General features: G+C 42.6%; 1 protein-coding gene and 1 long non-coding RNA gene across 3 annotated transcripts; one reads left to right on the plus strand and one right to left on the minus strand.

The window, feature by feature from the left end:
- Positions 1–1,815: 1,815 nt before the first annotated feature.
- LOC122783998 lies at positions 1,816–15,086 on the minus strand. Its single transcript, XR_006362125.1, has 3 exons — positions 14,980–15,086; positions 6,088–6,243; positions 1,816–4,160 (listed from the first exon to the last, which is right to left on the minus strand). It is a non-coding gene; the product is annotated as an uncharacterized LOC122783998 (long non-coding RNA).
- On the plus strand, positions 14,619–20,349 carry gzf1 (GDNF-inducible zinc finger protein 1). 2 transcript variants are annotated; one of them, XM_044049005.1, is made up of 8 exons: positions 14,619–14,698; positions 15,629–16,605; positions 17,278–17,461; positions 17,542–17,711; positions 17,939–18,033; positions 18,180–18,347; positions 18,484–18,641; positions 18,816–20,349. In XM_044049005.1, exons 2-8 carry the CDS (start codon positions 15,644–15,646, stop codon positions 19,653–19,655), a joined length of 2,577 nt encoding a protein of 858 aa, XP_043904940.1. In that variant the 5' UTR covers positions 14,619–14,698; positions 15,629–15,643; the 3' UTR covers positions 19,656–20,349. The 2 variants fall into 2 exon arrangements, with proteins under 2 accessions (XP_043904940.1, XP_043904941.1); XM_044049006.1 differs by having other exon boundaries at positions 14,621–14,698; positions 15,632–16,605.
- The last annotated feature ends 459 nt before the right edge of the window (positions 20,350–20,808 follow it).

Below are 20,808 nucleotides of genomic sequence, written 5' to 3' on the forward strand. Positions count from 1 at the left end.
TTTCTTTTGCTATCTCTTTACATCACCTGGGTCACAGTTTAGTACTAATTGCAAAAGATTGCAGGACAAACTTGCAAACATTCAGGTTCACCCTGCGCAGACTTTGCTGCCATAAACATGGTAGTTTATTGCGTCACGTCGCCCTGCAGATACTTTTACAAGGTCACCGATATGTGGCAGTGACTCAAGACCCACATAACTCCTGTTATGCTGAATCCTTTGACTGGTTTGTGGACCATAAACAGTGCTTTGCGGCCAAGTACACACAGTCTCAGACTCCAAATTGGTCAGGAGGACATCTCATTGGAGATATTAGAAATGAGCTGCTGTGACCTCTTTTCCTCTTCTCTTCTCCTCTCCTCTCTGTAACCAGTAATAAGCATGTGGGGCTCTCCCTCGGCTTAGAGGCCAGTGGTTCCCTAACTCTCTTCCTGCCTCCTGCCTCAGCATCACCAGAAGGAAGCTGAGGCTGCCTTGAATGTTAATAACACAAATGCTCCTCCAGATACTTTTCTTTGCACGTGGCTTTTCCATCCTCCAAACCAAGTCATCTAAGATATTAATAATAAATAAAACTAAAAAGAATTTGGTTAAAAAGAGAAGGGAACTATCCTTTGCCACGGGCCAAATAGTCTTTGCTCTAACAAAGCAAAACAGATGGTTAATAGCTTATACTTTAACTGTATAATATGTTGCAACATAGGCATCTTGCGCAAAAGAAAGGGACTCATTATTTTGCCTGGTGGTGAACTAGGTCAGGGGTTTCTTTACTTTGTAACCCTGCACTTGATGCTAAATAGGTTGCCACATAAGTTTGAAGTATATGGTGTATGTGTGTGTGTGTGTGTGTGTGTGCGTGTGTGTGCGTGTTGGTCTCTGTGCTTGTTTTCCTCTCCATGTGACCCATTTGCTGATCAACCACAGAGTTCCCCCACTCTGCTGGGGTTTCCATGCCAACGGAGCCAGTGGCAAGACAAAAGAAGAGGACTTGGTTTTGATCAAAGAGACCACTGCTTCAGTCTGCAGCTCACGCTATCTAGCAAGTGACACAGTGTGAGCGTACACATGGAGATATGAGGAGAGATAAGACTGTCCACCAGAGGTTTCTACCCTTATCATGAGATACACCACCACAGCCCTGTCAGATGAGTGTTTCCGTAAAACTGCGTGTCAGTATATTATTAATAAACTACATGATATTTTCCATTCATTCATTTTCTACTGCAGTGGGCAGCAAATGGTGGCCTGTGGGCCAAAACTGGCGCGCAGATGAATTCAAAACTCGGATTCACGTTGCTTTTTTTCATGCAGAATTCAGAGCCTTGTATTCTGAAAAAAGATGAACTGTGTCAAAGGGCAATTTGAAGACACTAGTAACAGTCTGTGGCAAACTCAAGTTACTTTTTTAAACCAACACGTCTCTTACATTTGCCATTTTTGTACAATAGAAGTGAGGTTGGTCGAGGAAAAAGGCAGGTTTGTCTGATTGTGAATTGTGATGTTTTGGCCCGGTATTCAGTTTCTGAGAAAAATACTGGCCCAAAGCCGAATTTACTTGCCGACCCCTGGTCTACTGCTTTATCCTTCACATGAGGGTCACAGGGCCACTGGAGCCAATCCCTGGTAACATGGGGTGAAAGGTCACCAGTCCATCGCAGGGACAACACACACCTACATTTAATATAGAGTGTCCACATTGCAAACCTGGGTCTTTTTGCTGACATTTGATTCCATTCATTAAATAAATGTGGATATTTGTTGCAGAAATAACCCAGATTGAATTCACAGGAATCGCTGATGTGGAGCATTGTTGTTGATTAAGTGCTGTATGTTTGTGCACTGTGCCGGACTAATAGGTCACTAAATGGCCCATATTTAATTTTGAGCGGCATAGGAAGTGACATTGTAGAGGTGAAACGGGAAAACGTGCACTAAGCGGCTCAATATCCAAATGTGCAAATACAGAGAACAAAGGAGGAGTTCTTAGAGAACTGTGGAAATGCGATCGATAAAATGGACCAAGTCCAGATTACACACAGAATACAGAATACTGCATTGACGAGAACAGAATGTAAACAAAGCTGTTAATTAAAGTACCAAAGCCAAAATCTATAATCTGTTTAAATAATACTCTCTCGCTGTAATTAATACTCATTGTCATGCATAAAGTACCATTTAACTGCAGCACTTACACTTTACATTATTCCAACACTCCCAGGTTTCCATGTGGATATATGGATGTATGCTGATGGCAGTTACTAAACAAGTGCTTGTTTCCACAGACAGCGTAGCCTGCAGGAAATTAATGGTCTCAGTTACTTTGGTGAGACAGCAGTATCATTCTTCCTAAATGAAAGCACTTTCCAAATTTCCTGCGTGTCAGCCGCGCAAACAAGCTTATTCACTGTGACGATACGTAAAGCTGCAGTTGTGCATGCACATAAACGGCAGAGGGAGGATAGCGGTTTGGAGAGGGGAAGCTGTATTTGAACAGCAGCTGCATTTAGTGATACCGCGGGACAACTTTCCTCTCCACTCGTCAGTGAGGAGGAAGCAAGCGGGTGAGTGAGCAAGTGAGCAAAGGGAGAGAGGAGACAAAGATGAAGTGACAATGAGAAGCAGATACAGATTTGATAAATGAGAGGGGGATTAATAGCAAAAAAAAGAGAACACAAGAGAGCGCTGCAAAAAGAAAACTACAGAAAAGGCATCATGTTTGGAGAGAGAGTTAGAAGAGTGCGCCGAGTTCAGACCTTCAAAGGGATGCAGTGCCTGACTAATTTGTAACCACTGAGACCTCAACCAACCAAAGCCAATTTGTGCAGCTCAAGGTGACCCTTGGGAGAGTTAATAAGCGAGTGTGTGAGTGTATATGTGAGGGACACACCAAGGCACAGTATTCCCTTTTCTCTTTTCTTTTCTTGACAAATCCTCATCAACGCTGATGTGAATAAACAAGCACCGCGTTCACCTATCAAAAAGACACCCACACACGCTCCTACACTGCCTCCTCATCATGGCAGAAGATTAATGTCTCTCCATGAGATAACTGCCTCATCATCAGCCAAGAATCCTGCCTCACTGATCAATCACCACACTGTGAAACGATAGACTCTGACGGCTGTGACCGCAGCCACATTCACCTGACGGCCGCTCATTATGGCCTCTGTGACCCGCTCCTGTAACTGCCGTGATGGATACACAGTGCAGCCATAACACATCAAAGGGATTCTATTGATCTCTCCTTGTTCTAATATTAATCATTTCCGGCAGGCTCAAATGATGCCTTTGCCTTTGACGCAAGGCTTATAATGTGTCAGAAGAATCTCGCCCCCACACCTTTTTTTTTTGATTACTTCATCATTCTTTTTCACTTTCCAAGCGTTTCTTTTTTTTATGATCAAATTGAATCATTCAGTAATGCTATTGCAGCCTCAGATATTCTGAATAATAGAAAAAGATGCAGATACGTGGCCACCGGAATATCAATGCGGTCCCCTCAGCCTGTGATATCTTTGATGAGAGTGTTCCTCTCCTGCCTTGAAGGTGTAGACATATCTGACAAGAAAATAATGAGATCACTTCAGTCACATCCGTGCGCACCCGGCAATGCTTGCCTTTGTGTTGCCGTTTTGTATTGTTTCAGCAGGCTGATAAGAGCGCGAGTTTGGGGCTGCGCAGTGTGGAATGAGGAGCTCACTCCTGCGCGCTGGATTGATGGAGTCAACAATTCCCTGTGGCGTGTCTTTGATTATGCATATAGCGACTCTCCCTCTGCAAGGAAGATAAACAAAAACAGCCCAAAGCAGAGCAAGCTGTAACCCATAGGACACACGTCCTCTATACTGTACATACACATGTACGCACACGTGCACGCACACACATATACAGTACACTTGTGATGCTAATTTATGCTTGTTTACAGAAAAGTGAGCACACCCAGCAGGCTACATACTGTACACTAAATATGTATAGGGGTGCACAGATCATACCGATTCATTTACATGCATAGAATAAATGAACACAGGGCACGCACACACCAATATATACACACATATCTTTTCTTTTCTTTTCTTTTTTTTTTTGCAGGGTGAATCACCAACCTGCCTGTCTTCTTCGGGGTCTCCATCCGTATATGAGTCATCCATCAGACAGTAGCCCTGTGGGAAAATCAACACACTCTCAGACATTGCCGCACAAAGACTTGCACACACACACGTGTGTGTGCACAGAGACAAAGTTAAACACAAAGGGCTTCCCTTTTCTTTATGGCTGTGAAGAATTGAATGCATGTGCTATTTTGCTGGTGAGGGAAGCCCCTGGCATTGTGTGTGTGTGTATGTGCATTAAGAAAAGGATCACATGCTCCATGTGATGAGTCATACACAGGCAGCTTGTTTGCCAGGGAGCGGCTGACTGACTGACTGACTGACTGGTGAATGCAGTTAGGCAGGGGACTCATCATCTATGCACCGCTGAGCCCAAGACTCTTCAGACAAGACTCACGACTTTCTTGTTAACTGTTTGATTTGCAGTTGGCTGCAAAATAGCCGCCTTTACATCTCACACGCTGCTCTGTTATGGAAGCAGCCCTGCACTTTCCAATCAGTGATTTTAACAGCCAGTTTCACACCTCATTAGTTAATTTAATGTATTGGGAGATGGATGGAGATGGTTCTGGAAAGAGGCAGTTGCAGGGTGGCACAGCTACGCGTGCGTTCCAGCGCTCCAGCTTTTCTTGATTAGGTCAAGAGCATGGAGAACTTCTATTCCCTGAGTCCTATTAATATTTTTCTTTTTTTTCTTCTATCACTTTATGATAAACAATCTTTGATGTTGCCTCAAAGATGAATGGAAAGCTCGGATTTAATATTAGATTAAACATTCTTAGTGGAACAATCCCGGAGGGAAGCACTGTGCTGTAACATGAACGGCAAAGAGAAATAAATAAAGGACTTGAGTGAATACATAGAGGCTATATATATACATATACATATATATATATATATATATATATATATATATATATATATGTGTATATATACATATATACATATATATGTATATATATATACATATATAGGAGACAGAAAATCCTTTATTATAACTTTCAGTGAAGCTGGAATATTCTATATGTGACTTCTTATCATATCAGTTTAACAGAACCTGATACTTGACTTGATAAGAGGTTTCAGAATTTTACATTTTTAAGATCTGACAGAGGAAATCTGGGTGTACTTTTTTGAGCAAAGACAAGCAGGAAAACAGAAGCTCCACAACCGACATCCGCTTTGTGACTTAATGGGAATGTGGTCTCATTTACGGCAGACATTGCATAGTGAAGATTTACAATTTATTCCATAATGATACCTCAGTTTCTTGTTAAAGGATTCTTGCTAAAATGATTAAAAGCCAGCCACTGAAAGTCTGGATTCTTTGAGCATAAACATTGAAAGCACATGGACTTAAAGTGAGGAGGAGGAGGAGGAGAAGGAGGAGGAGGAGTAACTGGTGATGTTGCAGCAGTGGGATTGTAATGATTAAAGACATTTCTCTCAAACACAGAGACAACATCAAATGTCTCAAACACGTTTTTTATCTTCCTTCCATATGTGGAATGCAAAATGTACTTAAGCCATATGTAGTCAGTGTCCATTTGACGGAGTGTATGCATGTGTGCATTCATGTGTGTGTTCTTGTATTTGTTACCTCTTTAGGACCTTCTCTGGCACAAACACTGACCTTGTCAGGACCAGTAGTCCCCATGGAGACCAAAACCTGGTCACAATGAGCCAGATTCTTATTCCTGGGGGGGACTGATTCAGTTTAGGGCTAATAATTTGAATTGTGGTTAGATTAAGATTAGGTATTAACTGGTTAGGTTTAAAGTCATCTTTCTTTAGGCTGTCTAAATAAATAAATAAATAAATGAATGAATGAATGAATGAATGAATGAATGAATGAATGAATGAATGAATGTGCAGTGTCCCAAGAGGAGTAGCTGCACAAACCTCTGTGTATGTGCGTGAGTGTGTGTTTGTGTGCTGAGATACCATCTTCAACTCAAATAAAAATCACCTGGTGTACCTGAGACTGTGCCCCTCTCACAACCCCATCCGCAGACAGCCTTCTCCTTACAAAGTTTGGCATTCTCCCGCAACATCAGTCATCTCCTCTCGCTGCCTGGTGCTGAGAACACTGTTCTGGCTTTTCACAAAGCCCTGGATTTTGACATCTGGTGGCCTAGATAAGCAGGAAACACATTGAGCACATCAGCTGATCTGTGAGACTCAAGGGCGATTAAAGCACATAATCTACCTGACGCATAATGAGAGGAAACAGCCCGGCTCACAAAAGCGGAGAGACATGAAGATAAACACTCAGGAATGAGAACTACATGGTGAGGTGAACATCTGTCATGTGCTGTCGAAGGCAGAAGAGCAAAAACCTTTGTATCTACGCTCTCAGACTTATTTCAACATTCATGCAACACTTCAGTGCATGTTTGCAAATGCCTGCAGATTATTTGGAGATGGTGTGTGTGTGTGTGTGTGTGTGTGCCAAGCCCCTTCATTGTATGTCTGCGTGTGTATTATTCTGGTTCCAGCCCCTTTTTTTTGCTCCAGATGCAAAAAAAACAAAACAAAATTGTGAATGAGTCATATCCTCGTGGTGTAGAATAACAGTGATCCGAGTGTCCCTGATGAAGAACAAATGTGGAGAGACAGACAGACAAGAACCCCGCGGAATCAGTCGGTGACAGTGCCGCTTGATTTCCATGACAACCCATCTCTGCAAGGCTCAACGGGAACACAGTGCTTTTCTCTAATGAGGCAAACTGGATCGTTCTGTCCATCTACCTGTGTACCTAGTCGTCTTTCTCCCTTCCTCGTGCCTTTTATCACTCATGCGCACAGCTTGAGGGGAAAGGAGAGAGGTGTATAGAGGGAGGGAGGGAGGGAGGGAGTTGAGGTTATGACTGCAGCTTGTGTGTTTACTTTTGTGCAGTGCTGAGGAGGTAAATTGCTTCTCTGTGCTCTGATGTGAGACTCGCTGGACAAATGTGAAAAAAACGGACCTTCTTCTGTGACTTACTGATTTGCACCGCCGTGGCAAAGTCACGGTGACCCCCACACTTGTGCCTCGGCTACACAAGCGCGGTGTATGCACAGTGTTGTGACAACACACACACACACAAACTAATGAAGTGTAAAGTTAAACGAGCGCCTGGCGTCCAGTGTCTCCGTCTGCGATGAATGAATGTTGGTGCAAAGGTAAAACACGTACGACGCATAGAACAACTGGTGGCACTGTCATCCTTATTAGTGTTTCTAGCAGTCGTACGTTAGGACAGTCTGTGCTGCACTGTATTACGGTGCATAAGCTGCACTGAGCAAAAATACTTTCTAGACACCAATCTAGTAACACAAATGACTCATTTTTTCCACACATCATTCACTGTCACAGTAATGTGCAACTATCTAAAGTTGTCATTACAAACAACACACACACACACACACACAACCAAAATTAGAAATGCAATGTGCTGTTGCTTCATTAACATGACTGACAGCTGTCGCAAAGTTAAGACACGACCGCTGATGCAAATCTGCAGAGCAGATTATTCGAGGCGAGGCAAATATGCGTCTGTCAGTGTTGACTTGAATTTAGATGGAAGACAAAGCTTATGTGGAGGCTTGCTAATTTGATTAAAAGTTATATAAACCGTGTTGCCTCCGCCAAACACCACGAGAGTGAATTAGCATGAAAGGAACACTCCATGACTTTACACACAAAAAAAATGTTTTCCCCGTGATTGATTGCCTGTTTCAAGGAGGTTTCACGTCGCCGCTAAATGACTTTCACACTGTATTGAAATAAATGGAAACAGTGGCAGCCTGTAAGAAGGAGATTAATCACTTAACACTTAAACACTTATAGTCTTCTTTGAAAAATGGCAGCAGTGTGAAGAATTTGCCGATTGTAGTTAATAAGCTAAGACATGCAAAAGCGCTGATATGATCCTTTTAATGTGTGCACACGAGATTACTGTCCTGAGGCCCAGCTCCAGGTCTAATGCGGGCGATGATCTCACCATCATGCCCACGATAAATGCTGGATCATTCAATTACAGAGATACCCAATGAATCACTCTCCTCTCCTCATGACAGTCTCCTCCGTGCTCCACTCATCTCGCACTCTGCCACACAGAAGAAATGCCCGTTATCTCCAAAATATGGATGCACAGTGTCTCAAAGTGAAGGCCACTTCCATGGCATCAGATCAAATGAGCACGCTGGTGTGTGTGTGTGTGTCTGTGGCATGGCTTTACAGTTAGACTGTAAAGAAGTCTGCTCACATGACTCTAAAACTCCCAGCCAGGAGGCAATGAAATTAGTGAACGGGAGGTTTGGTCCTGTGACTTCACTCAGCTGACAAAAAAAAGCGTTTCCACTTTCTCTCTGTGACTGCCATTATTTCCATCCTCTCCTCTCACTCCCCGTGTCTATACCTCTCACACACTCACATACTTGTCTTGTTCCACAGTAAATGTGTCAGTCATGGGTCTTACTGCTGGAACAGCCTGTCAGATCTACCCCCGCCAAACACCCCCCCTCACTCTTTTCCCTCTCCCTTCTCTCCATTTATGGACTTTTTCCAAAGGATGTTGAGGGAGAGAAGGATTCACATGAAAGGATATTGGTGGCTCTTAAAGCAAAGCAGTGTTTCCTTGGATTATCAGGATTTTGTGATTATCCTGGTTTTTCTTTAAGAAAAAAAAAAAGGAGAGAATATAAGTCAACATTCAAGATCTTACTTCAAGGTCTGGATACAGCACAACACCTCCCAATGTCAAATTGTGTTTTATCTCCGTTTGTGCAGCAATAACTGTGGCTGCAGAAATTAGACGTTCACAGCACATTTGAAACACTAAACCGTGACAAATGCACAAACCTTCATGAGAGTAATTAAAAACACTCCTGCCATGTCACTGTATGTCCACAGGCACGATACATGATGTGGGTTGAGCCAGTTGCCTGTATGGTTGGGCTTCATTTCACAGGTATTTTCATGTCTGTGGTTTCCTGCACTTCTGGGAAACTACCCAAGGAAAATGGACAAATGCAGTATGAAAAAACACAGACCGTAGGCTACTCCAAAGTTAATTTGACACTGTATATTTGACAACGGCTTGCATATTTGAAAAACAATCTGTCTTGAGCCGTTGTGTCAACAAGCCAAAACCGAACAGCAGGGTGCAGTGTTTCTCGAGAACTATTTGTGGTTTATTTTACAGGGAGAGTCCTTCTTCTGCTTCCTCGTCAAAGTATCACTTGGACACAGAACTGTGATTAACAAGGCTCCTGTTCCTACACATGGGCCAGACACACCAGCAGGACAATCCTGAGTGCACATCTGGAGGATGTGCGGATTAAGTTTATGAAAAAATTTCACATTGTTGAAAACGTCTGTGTTCGCGTGATTGATGCTCAAACAAGAATGCCTCAGGATCAAGGCTTTAATTGGGCAAGACTTGGTTTTCCTCCATCCACCCACAGATATGAAAGGATGACTGGTGGAGCTGGCATTCTTTCAGCCAGCCAAGGTCCTTGCTATTGCACAAGTGCTGGATTGCTGCCATGTTACACAACTCAGAGAAGCCAGAGGAACAGGGTTAACCTGGCTGTGGCCAGTGCAGTCCACTGACTGTGACTCCATGGGAAGGAGTCAAGGATCATTCTCTTTTATTTAGTGTCTCTGAACCACTGGATTGAAGACAGATAAGGTCTTCAGCAATGACAACATCAGCTTAGAGAACTGTGATGGTTTTTTTTTTTCACATTCTTTCACAAATGTTACATATCCGGTAAGCCTGTTGACCCCTGAAGGCAGCATGCATATGTGTGTGTGTGTGTGTGTGTGCAATGGCAAGTCACACAGACTGGCCCATGCTGATCCCAGCATGTGTTTCCTGTATGAGAATGCTTTGAGTAGTGCAGTGTGCTTACACAAAGTGTGCATGTGTCTGAGCGAGACACAAGAAAGACAAAAACGAAGGCAGAGACAGAGAGAGCAAGGACAAATCTAAGGGGATCAAACCTAAACCGCGGGATATTTCTGACCTTGAGGGCGACTTGGTATAGGAGTAGGGTGTGGGTGTGGGGCGGGGTACCGAGGAAACGGAACAAAGAGATTGGAGACAGCGAACGAGAGGAGCCGAGTCTTTGGAGGGCAACTTCCTCAACCCCCTGCTCAAACTAACCATTAAATTCCATCTGAAGCCACGAAACCAGCATAAGAACTGACGAGGATGCCTTCTGTCTAGTGTGTGTGTGTGTGTGTGTGTGTGTGCCATATGTGATTAAAGGGTCTGAGCAGCAGAGGAGGCCAGGAGGCAGACAAGTGATGCAATCCTCGGAAGCAAAGGAGAGGACAAGAGGGCGACAGGAAGGAAGGGAGGGAAGAGAGGAAGGAGGAATTGTTGCTTCTGGGGTCGAGCTCTCCAGGAATGTGCTGATGGTCCTGTCCCACGCAGTCGGGGGGAAGAATTGCATGCTGGGAAACTCTGAGGAGGTGACACCACCTGTTTTGGTGTGCAAACCCAAGTAACAAATCACACGCTATAAAGAGACAGACTTTGTGAGTCATTATTGTTAATAACAACAAAAAAGCACAACAACCATTCTCCCCATTGAAAGCTGGTCTTTCTCACTACAGGCTGAATACACCCTCACACAACAGCAGCAGAGATCTATTTTGGTGCAACCTACTCAGTGTCCATAAGTACCCACGCAGGCTCGGTGGGTAAGGTGATTGGTAAGCCTGCACAAATGGTCTATTTATGAGCATCGCAGGAGTGAGTGGTTGTCCTTGAGCTGGTTTGTCTGCTGTCTGAAGTGCTAAGTGGTGTATACAGTTACAATAGATACAGTAGAACATTCACAAGGACAAGTGAAGGTGGAGGGGGAGGTGAGGGAGGGAAGGGGGGAGGGAGGGAGGAAGAGAGGAAGGGAGGGTGTGAGAGAGCACTGGGAATAGAGATGGTGAGTCAGAGGCCATTTGGAAAGTAATTTCATCTCTGAATGCCGTATATCTTTTCATCAATGAAAGGAAAGTATTTTCCGAACAGTCAGACACAAGAAGAAAAACATCTCTGTTTGGTGGAGATGGAGTATGTTTGAGGGGGATGCGGCAAATACCATTCACGGGTTTTTTATCTTTGCCCTATATTTACTGCATGCGGGTTAAGTTATTGTGACAATACACTGCGGCAAAAAAGGACTGGCAGGTGTAATGTTTACTCTGTACGCCATGTTACTAGTTGTGCATGATTACATGCTAACATTTGATATTTACCGTTCAACACACAGTTTGTCATTTCTGCCGCTAGGGGTTTCCCCAATCATAACAACAACATAAGACTTAGTTTGATGATGTCTGGAAGCAGTGTGGGATCATGGGAATTGTTGTTTTGACCACCAATGATAGAGCCGAGACAGATAAAGCAGGGGACGTCTTTAAAAGGCGATAACAATGAAACTTTACACTGAATAGATATATATTTCTATGGGTTTAAAGGGTCATGCAAACATTATTATTAGATATTTTACTGCAGAAAAGTCACACGTCATATCTTTAGTGCCGTGTAAGTGAGTAAGTCATTTTTAAAGCACTAATCATAAACCTATGTTATGGAAAATAACAATTGTGATATCTCTAAAAACAACAATGTTCAGTTTGGACCAAAGTGGCAGGTCACTGGAGTCACGAGCACAAGACTGTGACCTTTTGTTGCCTTCTTACGCCATGACCATATCTGATCATGTGTGAGGCCGGCTCTTTAAGTAAACATGCTTTCCCTCAGCCAAGAAGAACATTTCGAAACGATCGCCCAAAGAGGCTTCCACAATTTTTGTGAATCATTGGTTTCTTCTGTCTGATGTTACTGTGAGGTTTTAGTGGTTCCAACAATATTCTGGATAGGCTGAATGTGGTGTGGCATTCAACCAGTAAAAAGGAAGGGGAAGGGGGCGGGGTTGTCAGCATGGAGGAGAGACGACCACAGACAGGTCTGGACTGCTGTGTGCAGCCTGGCACAAGCCCCTTGGCCTTGACAAGACTACACAAACATGTACGATATTTGACTCCTGCCCAGTTCCTTTGGATGAAGTCCACGTCCATTTAAAACACTGCCGAAACAAATCTGTATAACATCTATGAAATGTTTCCCTTTGTCAGAGTAAAAGTATGCTCTTGATTTAAATGAAGTATTGATGCCTGAGGATCATAGAGGATTTACAAAACAGTTCATGAAACATGTTTTCTCTTAACTGAGTTAACTGACTGGAGGGGAAGAGACAAAAAGGACACCACAAATACGGACCTGGACTTATTTTTGATTGGTCTGGCATCAGTTGTGTGGCTGTGTGGGTAAGCACAAAGAGAATGCTGCGGTTATCCCTGGGCCTGCACTTCCAAGTAATGTTCAAGTGTTTACCATTGATAGTTAAGTTCATCTGCTGTGACTGTGAGTCAGCCCTGTTAAGGAGCAGTGGAGAGGTCCTGCAAGGACACAGACTGACTGACTTACCCTCACTGCATCCAAATTAGTGTTTGCACGATCCAGCACACAAACCAAACCGAGCTACGACCCATCGCCACCAAACTCCCGAATTCTTTTTGCTTTTTACTGTGTACATTGCAGCCTCAAAATTCAAATCAGCCCCAGTTGTGAATTATACTCTCTCTCACACACACACACACACACTGCTCGTGTTGTAATGCTGTTTGTGCACCGTGGAACGTCAGGACTGATATTTTCAGTCCTGTGGAGGAGAGAGTAAACATGACCCATCGTCAGCAAAGCGTTTTGTTTGCTCAGCCCATCACCTTTCTGCAAGTATCTGCACCTCATCCATTTCACTGACAACGTGATGATGAATCTGTGTGAAGTGAGTGTGCTGCTGGACTGCCTTGTGATGCCCACACCCTCGACTACAGTAATGTGACATCCATTTTCTCTCTCCAGCTCATGTTTGAATAAGACAGAATGCCCTGGAGTAACGTAAATGGTCAGGCAGTATCACTGCTGAAAGTAGATTGAAATGACTGTTTGACCTTTTGTTATTTCAGTGATGCGGCATACCGTTTGTTCATCCTCTTTTGATTACACGAGTCAACCAGTGGTGACATGCACAAACCACAAACAACCACTGACACTGCTCTGAGTCTGTAGCCGTTGAACTTTTCACATACATTACAATTTTGCTGCACATAAAAAAAGAGAGCAAATGTCAGCCAATCATAACTGCCTACAATGGAGCTGCTATTGTGGCATTTTACTAGAACAGCTTCACACATTGACTATAATTTTAATAACATGCAGACGGAATCCTGTGAAAAATAACACGAGAAATGCCCCTGCCAGAATGAAAAATATTTTCCTTCTCCAGTCGTGATCTCAGTCGTGCCGTGAGTTGTCCTAATGGAAACTAAGAATCAATTTGTATGACTTGTCGCATTCATTTGCAAATTCTATATTTCATTAAACGCCCGGGCTCATTTACCATACTTCACGCCATAATAATGATTATGCAAATACTTGTGATTCCCATGAGCACATCAAGTCACAGCATATAAAGATGTGTCACAAAGGACCAGCTGTATGTTTGGTGAGCTATTGTTGTGTGTGTGTGTTGCAGTAATGTAATAAAAGACAGACGAACACAGTGTTCCAGGTCAGGGCTGAAATCTGTGTCGCTCTGGAGCAGCATGAGTCACCGGAACAGAGGAGATTGCTAGCTTGCAGAATTCATTAAGACAAATGTAAGGTATATGGATTTCCTCTGGAAGGGGGGAAAACAATTCCTCTGGCAGCTGCAGACCTGCACCCCAGTGAATCTACAAGTACCTTTCCATACACCGTCGGAATGACAGCATGCGTTTTTCATTTCTGTAAATGATTCATGTTGGTCTGTAAATGGATTAACATTAATCTTTTAGCACGTTTGGACGACAGCCATTCGCGCAGAACCACGACTACAATTAGGTTTTAATGAGTAAAAACAAACACGTTAATACCTAATGAAAATTACAACTCAATTGAACTATCTGTTATAGTTAATTAATCGATTCGACAACGGATAATGCCAAAGAATGTGAATTCAATTACTACCATTCAGTCCAAAACACCGCCGCCGCCACCACCACATCCTGTCGTGTCTCTCTGTACAATAGCACCTCCCCGTGGACATAAGGTGGTAGTGCACCAATGAACACACAGCTTCTCTTTACGGTAACATTATTTGAGACATTAAATACTAATAGTTTAACAGTAATGCAGTAATGTGATGCTGGAATTGACAATGCAGAGACTAAAGGCAAAGCCAAACAAATAAAGTTTTTCTTCAAGTGTTGTGTACTAGTGAGCTAACCGTAAAAGCTTCAGGTGTAACGTTAAACATTAATCAGAGGCGCTATTTTTCAAGGTTGTTAACGTTATGCGCGTATAGTCAAAAAAAACGGACCCAGGGCCAGTTGTTGGATTCGGCTACTCGTACATTGAATATACCATGAAGATGAAGCACTGATTTCAAGTCAGCCATCCAGCACCGGATGTGTGGGGAGCGATTTCTACAGGAAATACCTTCCGCCGCACAGAGCATTTGTGTAGGGCTGCCATTTTAGCAAGCTTACGGTAAGAAAAACTTGCTTCGCGTTGTTGTGTTCGTCCTTGTACAGTGTTCAGTGCACATGGTGCTATATTTATGTCTATCCTGTAAGTTGCTGCGCTGAATCTTTGCAGTTAATTTCAGTTCGCCTCGCCGGTTTAGCTTTGTGTATGTGATTCTGCTGTTAGCACTTACTAATTCCTAGCTGTGGGCATGATGAAGACAACAGCACATAAAGATCACATCAAGTCATTAGTGACTGTAAGCTTTAGACTCAGGGGGTGTTATTTATTTAAGATGTACTCACGTCACAGAGGTCGTTTTATGCTCTCCAAGCGTAAAGCTAATCATTAGCTGCTCGGTGGGGCAGTAACATGAGAGCGCCACAAAAATGTATGCCGTACTGCATCTTCCACGCAGACCCACGTAACAAGTTCTTATGTGTTTCTAAAATAAATGGATCTGAAAGAATGAATGGATCCAGACATCAAGTTAAAAACATAAATCAAAAATTAAAGGACAAGAATATACAAAATCTGCTACATAACAGTAAAAAAATAAACATTTAAATTAAATTGAAACAGAAAATATCTGCATTATTTTGTGTACAGTCATTTTAAGTGGAAAGATGAAAAATGATTCTACACAAATGTATGTATAGATATAGTCATGTTCATTATCCAATGGCTTATTTTTGAATATTTTTGACAATATTATTTGGTGTTAGTTATCACTAGTTGTTTATTAAATTAGCCTATTCCTCAGGTCACATGGGTTTTCCCTTGGTTACAACTCTTGTATACTCTTAGGTGTTTGTGTTTAGATTTGTACATCATTTGAGCAGTTTTTAAATCAACCTGATCTTTAAAATGTAGTCCTTTTTACTGTGGGTTGGTTGTTCCTCTGGGATTGGTTTTATGTGCAAATAATTGAATGTCACTTTCTGTTTTTGTTAGCAGCACAAATAAGTGATGGGGATCAAATTGGTCCAGCTCACCTCCAAGTCACACCATGAAAACATCCTGTCCTCTCTGCACCAGCTGAGGCTGCAGGGACACTTGAGTGATGTCACAGTGCAGGTGGACTTCCAGGGAGAAGTGCAGGAGTTTCAGGCTCACCAGGTGGTGCTGGCTGCATCCAGTGGCTACTTCAAGAAAGTCCTTCTCTCTCAGGATGCAGTCCAGGACAAACTATTACTGTCAAACATGCACTCTGACAATTTCTCCAAATTCCTGGAGTTTGTGTACACTGGCAGAGTTGAAATCGTTAGAGATAAGATCGTAGAAGTTCAAGCCATGGCACAGTTGTTGGATTGTAAGGCTTTGACGGAGGTTTGTGGTGAGGCCATGAGTGCTGGAATTGCACAAAAACCTAAAAGAAAAAAATCAGAATCAAATGTTGATCAATGTGAAGTAGAGGGTGGCAAGAAAAAGAAAACGAAAAGACAACCCGTAAGCTTGTCACATAAGCTGCAGCTCTCTCCATTGAGCTCTGAGAAAAAAGTAATTCCAAGAAGATTGAAAGCAGTGAAAAATGAACAGAGGAAAGAAAAACAGAAGACAGTTGGTGACAAAGTTCTGCAGAAGAATTTACAAACTAAAAAACAGGCTTCTAACAATGAAAAACAAGTCACTGATGGAGACCCAGAGGAGAAGGACAGGACTGAAGTTGAGACTCAGCCAGAGACTGTTGATGAGTCTTCACTGGAAATGATGGTCCCTGATGCAGAAGACTGGGAATATGAGGATGATGTGCAAAACGATGATTCTGAACAGCCCTCATTATCCCTGGATGAAGACAATCAGGAGGAAGGAGAAGAGGGCGAAGAAGGAGAGGTCAAGCTGAAGTTAAAAAGAACATCTAAAGCCCAGTTTGAGTGTAACAAGTGCCAACGTACTTTCCACTATGAGAGAAGCTACTTGAAGCATATCAGGTAGGACATTTCCTTGATTTACAGATCTTTACAGAGCACAGGTATATATGACAGGACTAACTTCCAAGAGCATTGAATCAATCGTAATAACCTCATTATCATCATTCATGCTATGTTTTCTTATATTGCAATGGTTAGTGATGTAAAAAAAAACAAATTGTTAAAGGTCCAGTGTGTAAAAAAAATTGTGACATCAAACAGGGACCCTGCAGATTTAAACAAAGAGAGCACTCATCTGCTTAATAGCTCTTTTCTCAAATGCATCAGGGAACTATAGTAACCTCAAACAGGAAAGTATGTCACTTCTTTGTCAGTTCAAGCTGCTGTAGAAACATGGCAGCGCAAGATGGCAGCCTCTGTAAATCAAGACTCTTGCCTGAATCACTAAAAAAAAAGGTACGTATAAAATCTGGACCTTTTAAAGTGCTTTGTCGGGTGCTGTATAGAATTTGCCACCCTCAAAAGATTGTATTAACACTGAAAAAAGTGGTGGGAATGAAGTAAAACACCACCCCCTGTGTGAGTGGTGTTAGCAGAGCTGAAGTCATAATTATTGTAAAATAAGTTCACACTTTGTACAAGAAGTTTAAAAACAACCCAGCAATTCTATTCTTTGTGATCATGATACTTTTATTGCATTTGTGTGTTAACTGTTACTGCTTTCCTGGACAGTACATACCATGGAGTGAAAGCAGACGTGGTGTATCGCTGTGAGACCTGCCTGCAGACCTTTGCTAACCGCAGCAACTTAAACATCCATGAAAAGCACGTCCACAGCAGCGAGAGGCTTTTTTCCTGCGGCTCCTGCTCGAAGACATTCAAACGAAAGAAGGATGTTGTCCGGCACCAGAGACAAGTGAGGACTGATGAAATATCTATCACTACAGTTAAATTCAAGTATATTTATATGCAATTATAGTGACACGTGTTTCTCAGGTGCATGAGCGTAACAATCTGCATCACGTTTGCCCCGAGTGTGGAAAAGCACTCAGCTCCAAAACTGCCCTGCTGCTGCATGAGCGGACACACACGGGTGCAAAGCCGTTCCAGTGCACCGACTGTGATGCAAGGTTCAGCCAGAATGCTGCGCTCAAGATGCATCGCAGGTACTGAAGTCAAATAATGACAGCAGCTTTCTGCAGCTCTCTATGGAAAGATCACTTAAAGACCTGAGTGAAAGTTCTTGTATCGTCTATGTCTGTCCAATCGAATATAGAGAGCCAGAGAAACCTGGAAACAACGGCTGTTGTTTTTTATGCACACAAAAACACGTGTTAATGTACAAATGTTTGAAACACAAAAGGCCTAAACGTCTGTGTTCCCCGATGTGCAGGACTCACACAGGAGAGAAGCCATTTGCATGTGATGAGTGCGATGCCCGGTTCACTCAGAAGCACATGTTGGCTTATCATAAGAGATCACACACAGGTGAGACTAATATGAAATTGCAGCAATTAGACATTTTTCACATGTTCCATATTAATATGCAGTGTAGCTAAGACTTTTAAACAAGAATATGTACGAATCCTAGACACTGAAAAAGGTGGTTGTTTCTCTGTTTTGCCTGTTTGCAGGAGAGAAGCCATTCATGTGTGAGGCTTGTGGGAAAAGCTTTGCGTCTAAAGAATACCTCAGGCACCACTCCAACATCCACACTGGGTTCAAACCGTACAAGTGTGAGAAGTGTGGCCGAGGTTTTGCTCAGAGAAATTCCCTTCACCAGCATTTAAAAATACATACAGGTAATCTTATCATGAATAAATGACACTTTTCCCCTCTGAAATAAGTTTTAAATTTGCTTTAAATTTTTCTTAACCTCAGTGTCCACAATCCTGTTGTAGTGACTTGTGTACGTGTTCCCTCTTGAATGACTGTTAGGTGAGCGTCCGTACAGCTGTAAAGACTGTGATAAGCAGTTCACCCAGATCAACGCCCTGCAGAGGCACCAGCGCATTCACACAGGAGAGAAACCCTACATGTGTGGCCTTTGCAACCGCACCTTCACAGACATGTCCACCCTTCGCAGACACACTATGGTGAGCAGTGCTTCTCCTACTGTGGTTGTTCTATCTGATAGGATATTGTCAACTATGACTATGTGGGTACTGAACTGTCAAGTTTACCACCCTTTAAATAATCAGTGGACAAGCTTTAATTGTGCTGAGTAATCAGACTGATTTGAAACTAACCTGGTCTCTTTTGATATTCAGACTCATGACTCTGATGCTCCCTGGAAGACCTACCTGGTGGTGCTGAAGGGAAATGTGGAGGACAAGAAGCCAAAGTCTCCCACCAAAGGAAAGGCAGAAAAAGCAGGAGCAGGGGAGAAGAGGAGTGCAGAGAGAAAAAGTGCTGTTGCCACAGGTTCTGATGATGCTGCTGCTGCTGTTGATGTTACAGCTGGTGCTGATGGTGAGGCTGTTGCTCATGCTGCCACTGGTGTTGCCGATATTGCAGGTCAAACTAACAGTGACTCTATTGTGGTACCCGTTGAGCCAGTCACACTCCCATCTGATTGGGCAAGTCATGGAACCATCGCTCTGGTCAGCCACGCTGCCCTCGGGAGTATCACTGTAATCCATACTGACGCGTCGTCCGGAACACAGATCCAACCCATTATGACCACGGACACCACAGGAACCAATATCATTTCAATAGACGGGTCTGCTATCCCTGTCCCCTTCTCCATACCTGTAACTATGGCTCATCCCGTCCCTTTGTCCTCTGAGGCTTCCTCCTCTTTTTCTGTGCCCTCTGTTCTCTCAGTTCCTGTTTCTGATGGTACACTGTCATCGGTCTCAGTGATCCCGTCTGTTTCCACGTCATCTGTCCTTGAAACGGCTGTTTCACAAACAATTCTGGCTCCAAGCTCTGAGACCAAGATCACTTCTGAGATGGATATGTTACAGACTGATATTCAGACTGTCATTGTTGGTGAGGAGGCTTGTGGAAAAGAAGAACCAGCAGCTGTCGAAAGTGATGAGCAGCAAAGGACAGTCATTAACTCTTCAGATGAACCCGAAAAGGCCTCAGATCAAGAGGCAGTGTAGAGCAATCGTGTAAATATTAAGAAGTGTCAATCACTTTCTTAAAGTGCGTGTAAAGCACACATTATATATTGGCTGAGAACATGTGAAAAAAAAACAACTGCAGCAACCACTGATAGAGAAAGGGGGAGACAGAGAGCAGGACTGTAGCTAAACCAGCTCTCTGTTGAATATCTTCTGTACAAACAGCGACATTCACCTGTCAATGTTGCTGAATGTTACACAGTTTGAAACCTAATTTTGAAACATTTGGCCACATTTTGTATTTATATCGCTTTACACACACTTTAATGTTGTATATACTTGGAATTAGCCACGTGTGACAGTGTCTTCTCACTATGTTGTGTTTCATTAACAGCCACTTAGATGTGATGTTACCTGTATTTCACACTGTGGTAGAATATCACCGTTTTCATCAAGAACCCGCTGAGCTTTAGCAACATGTTAAGATATGTAACTATGGTATTATGTGTACTTAACAAATGGAATAATACATAATGGTTTAAAGTAATTGTATTGATTTATTTGGGTCTGAATGTAAATAACAGTTTCTGTGTTGAAACAAATGCCGTGTTTTCATAATAATAATCAACTACTCCACAAAAAAGTGGGAGGATTCAAAAGGCAGTGTCTGAAAACACATGTTCTGAAGAACAACTTTCATCCAAAGTAAATGTAATAAAGCTGCTGAAATGAGTAGGTTTGTTTTATTTGTCAAAACAATATTGTTAGTTTGGGTTCTTAGAAAAGTGCAAAGTAAAGTAATGATGAGAGGTTGGGAAATGTACACTGAACCATGTGATCAAATGAATGAATGTTGTGGGATGCATTTATGTCAGAACAAGGTCACAGAAGTCGATCTATTTCAAAGTCATCATCACCGCTCTAACTAGGAAGTATGGCGTCACATGAACCAGTAAATAAAATGATAAAAGCCTTTTTGGCTGTATTTGTACAGCAGATAAGTATTGGGTTTAATGAAGGTCCCAGACCTCATGTAAAACCAGTGTAGAAAATGCTTTTCAATAATATTTTTATGTATTTCCCGTCTCGTGTGTGTGACTGTATCAGTTAGGTACAAGCCGTTCCTGAGTGTTTCAAGGTCAGAGAAGGAAAGCTGTTCAGTGATGACCTTAAAAACTAATTTTAGCATTGT

This window comes from Solea senegalensis, linkage group LG17, assembly GCF_019176455.1.
Source record: "Solea senegalensis isolate Sse05_10M linkage group LG17, IFAPA_SoseM_1, whole genome shotgun sequence".
In the NCBI taxonomy this organism is placed as follows: Eukaryota; Metazoa; Chordata; class Actinopteri; order Pleuronectiformes; family Soleidae; genus Solea; species Solea senegalensis.

Excerpts from the sequence above, each read along its gene's own strand:
- gzf1 (XM_044049005.1), top strand. The coding sequence starts at position 15,644 with ATGGGGATCAAATTGGTCCAGCTCACCTCCAAGTCACACCATGAAAAC. Across the intron at positions 17,712-17,938 it reads GCGCTCAAGATGCATCGCAG|GACTCACACAGGAGAGAAGC; the intron begins GTACTGAAGTCA and ends CCCGATGTGCAG. Across the intron at positions 18,034-18,179 it reads TCATAAGAGATCACACACAG|GAGAGAAGCCATTCATGTGT; the intron begins GTGAGACTAATA and ends GCCTGTTTGCAG.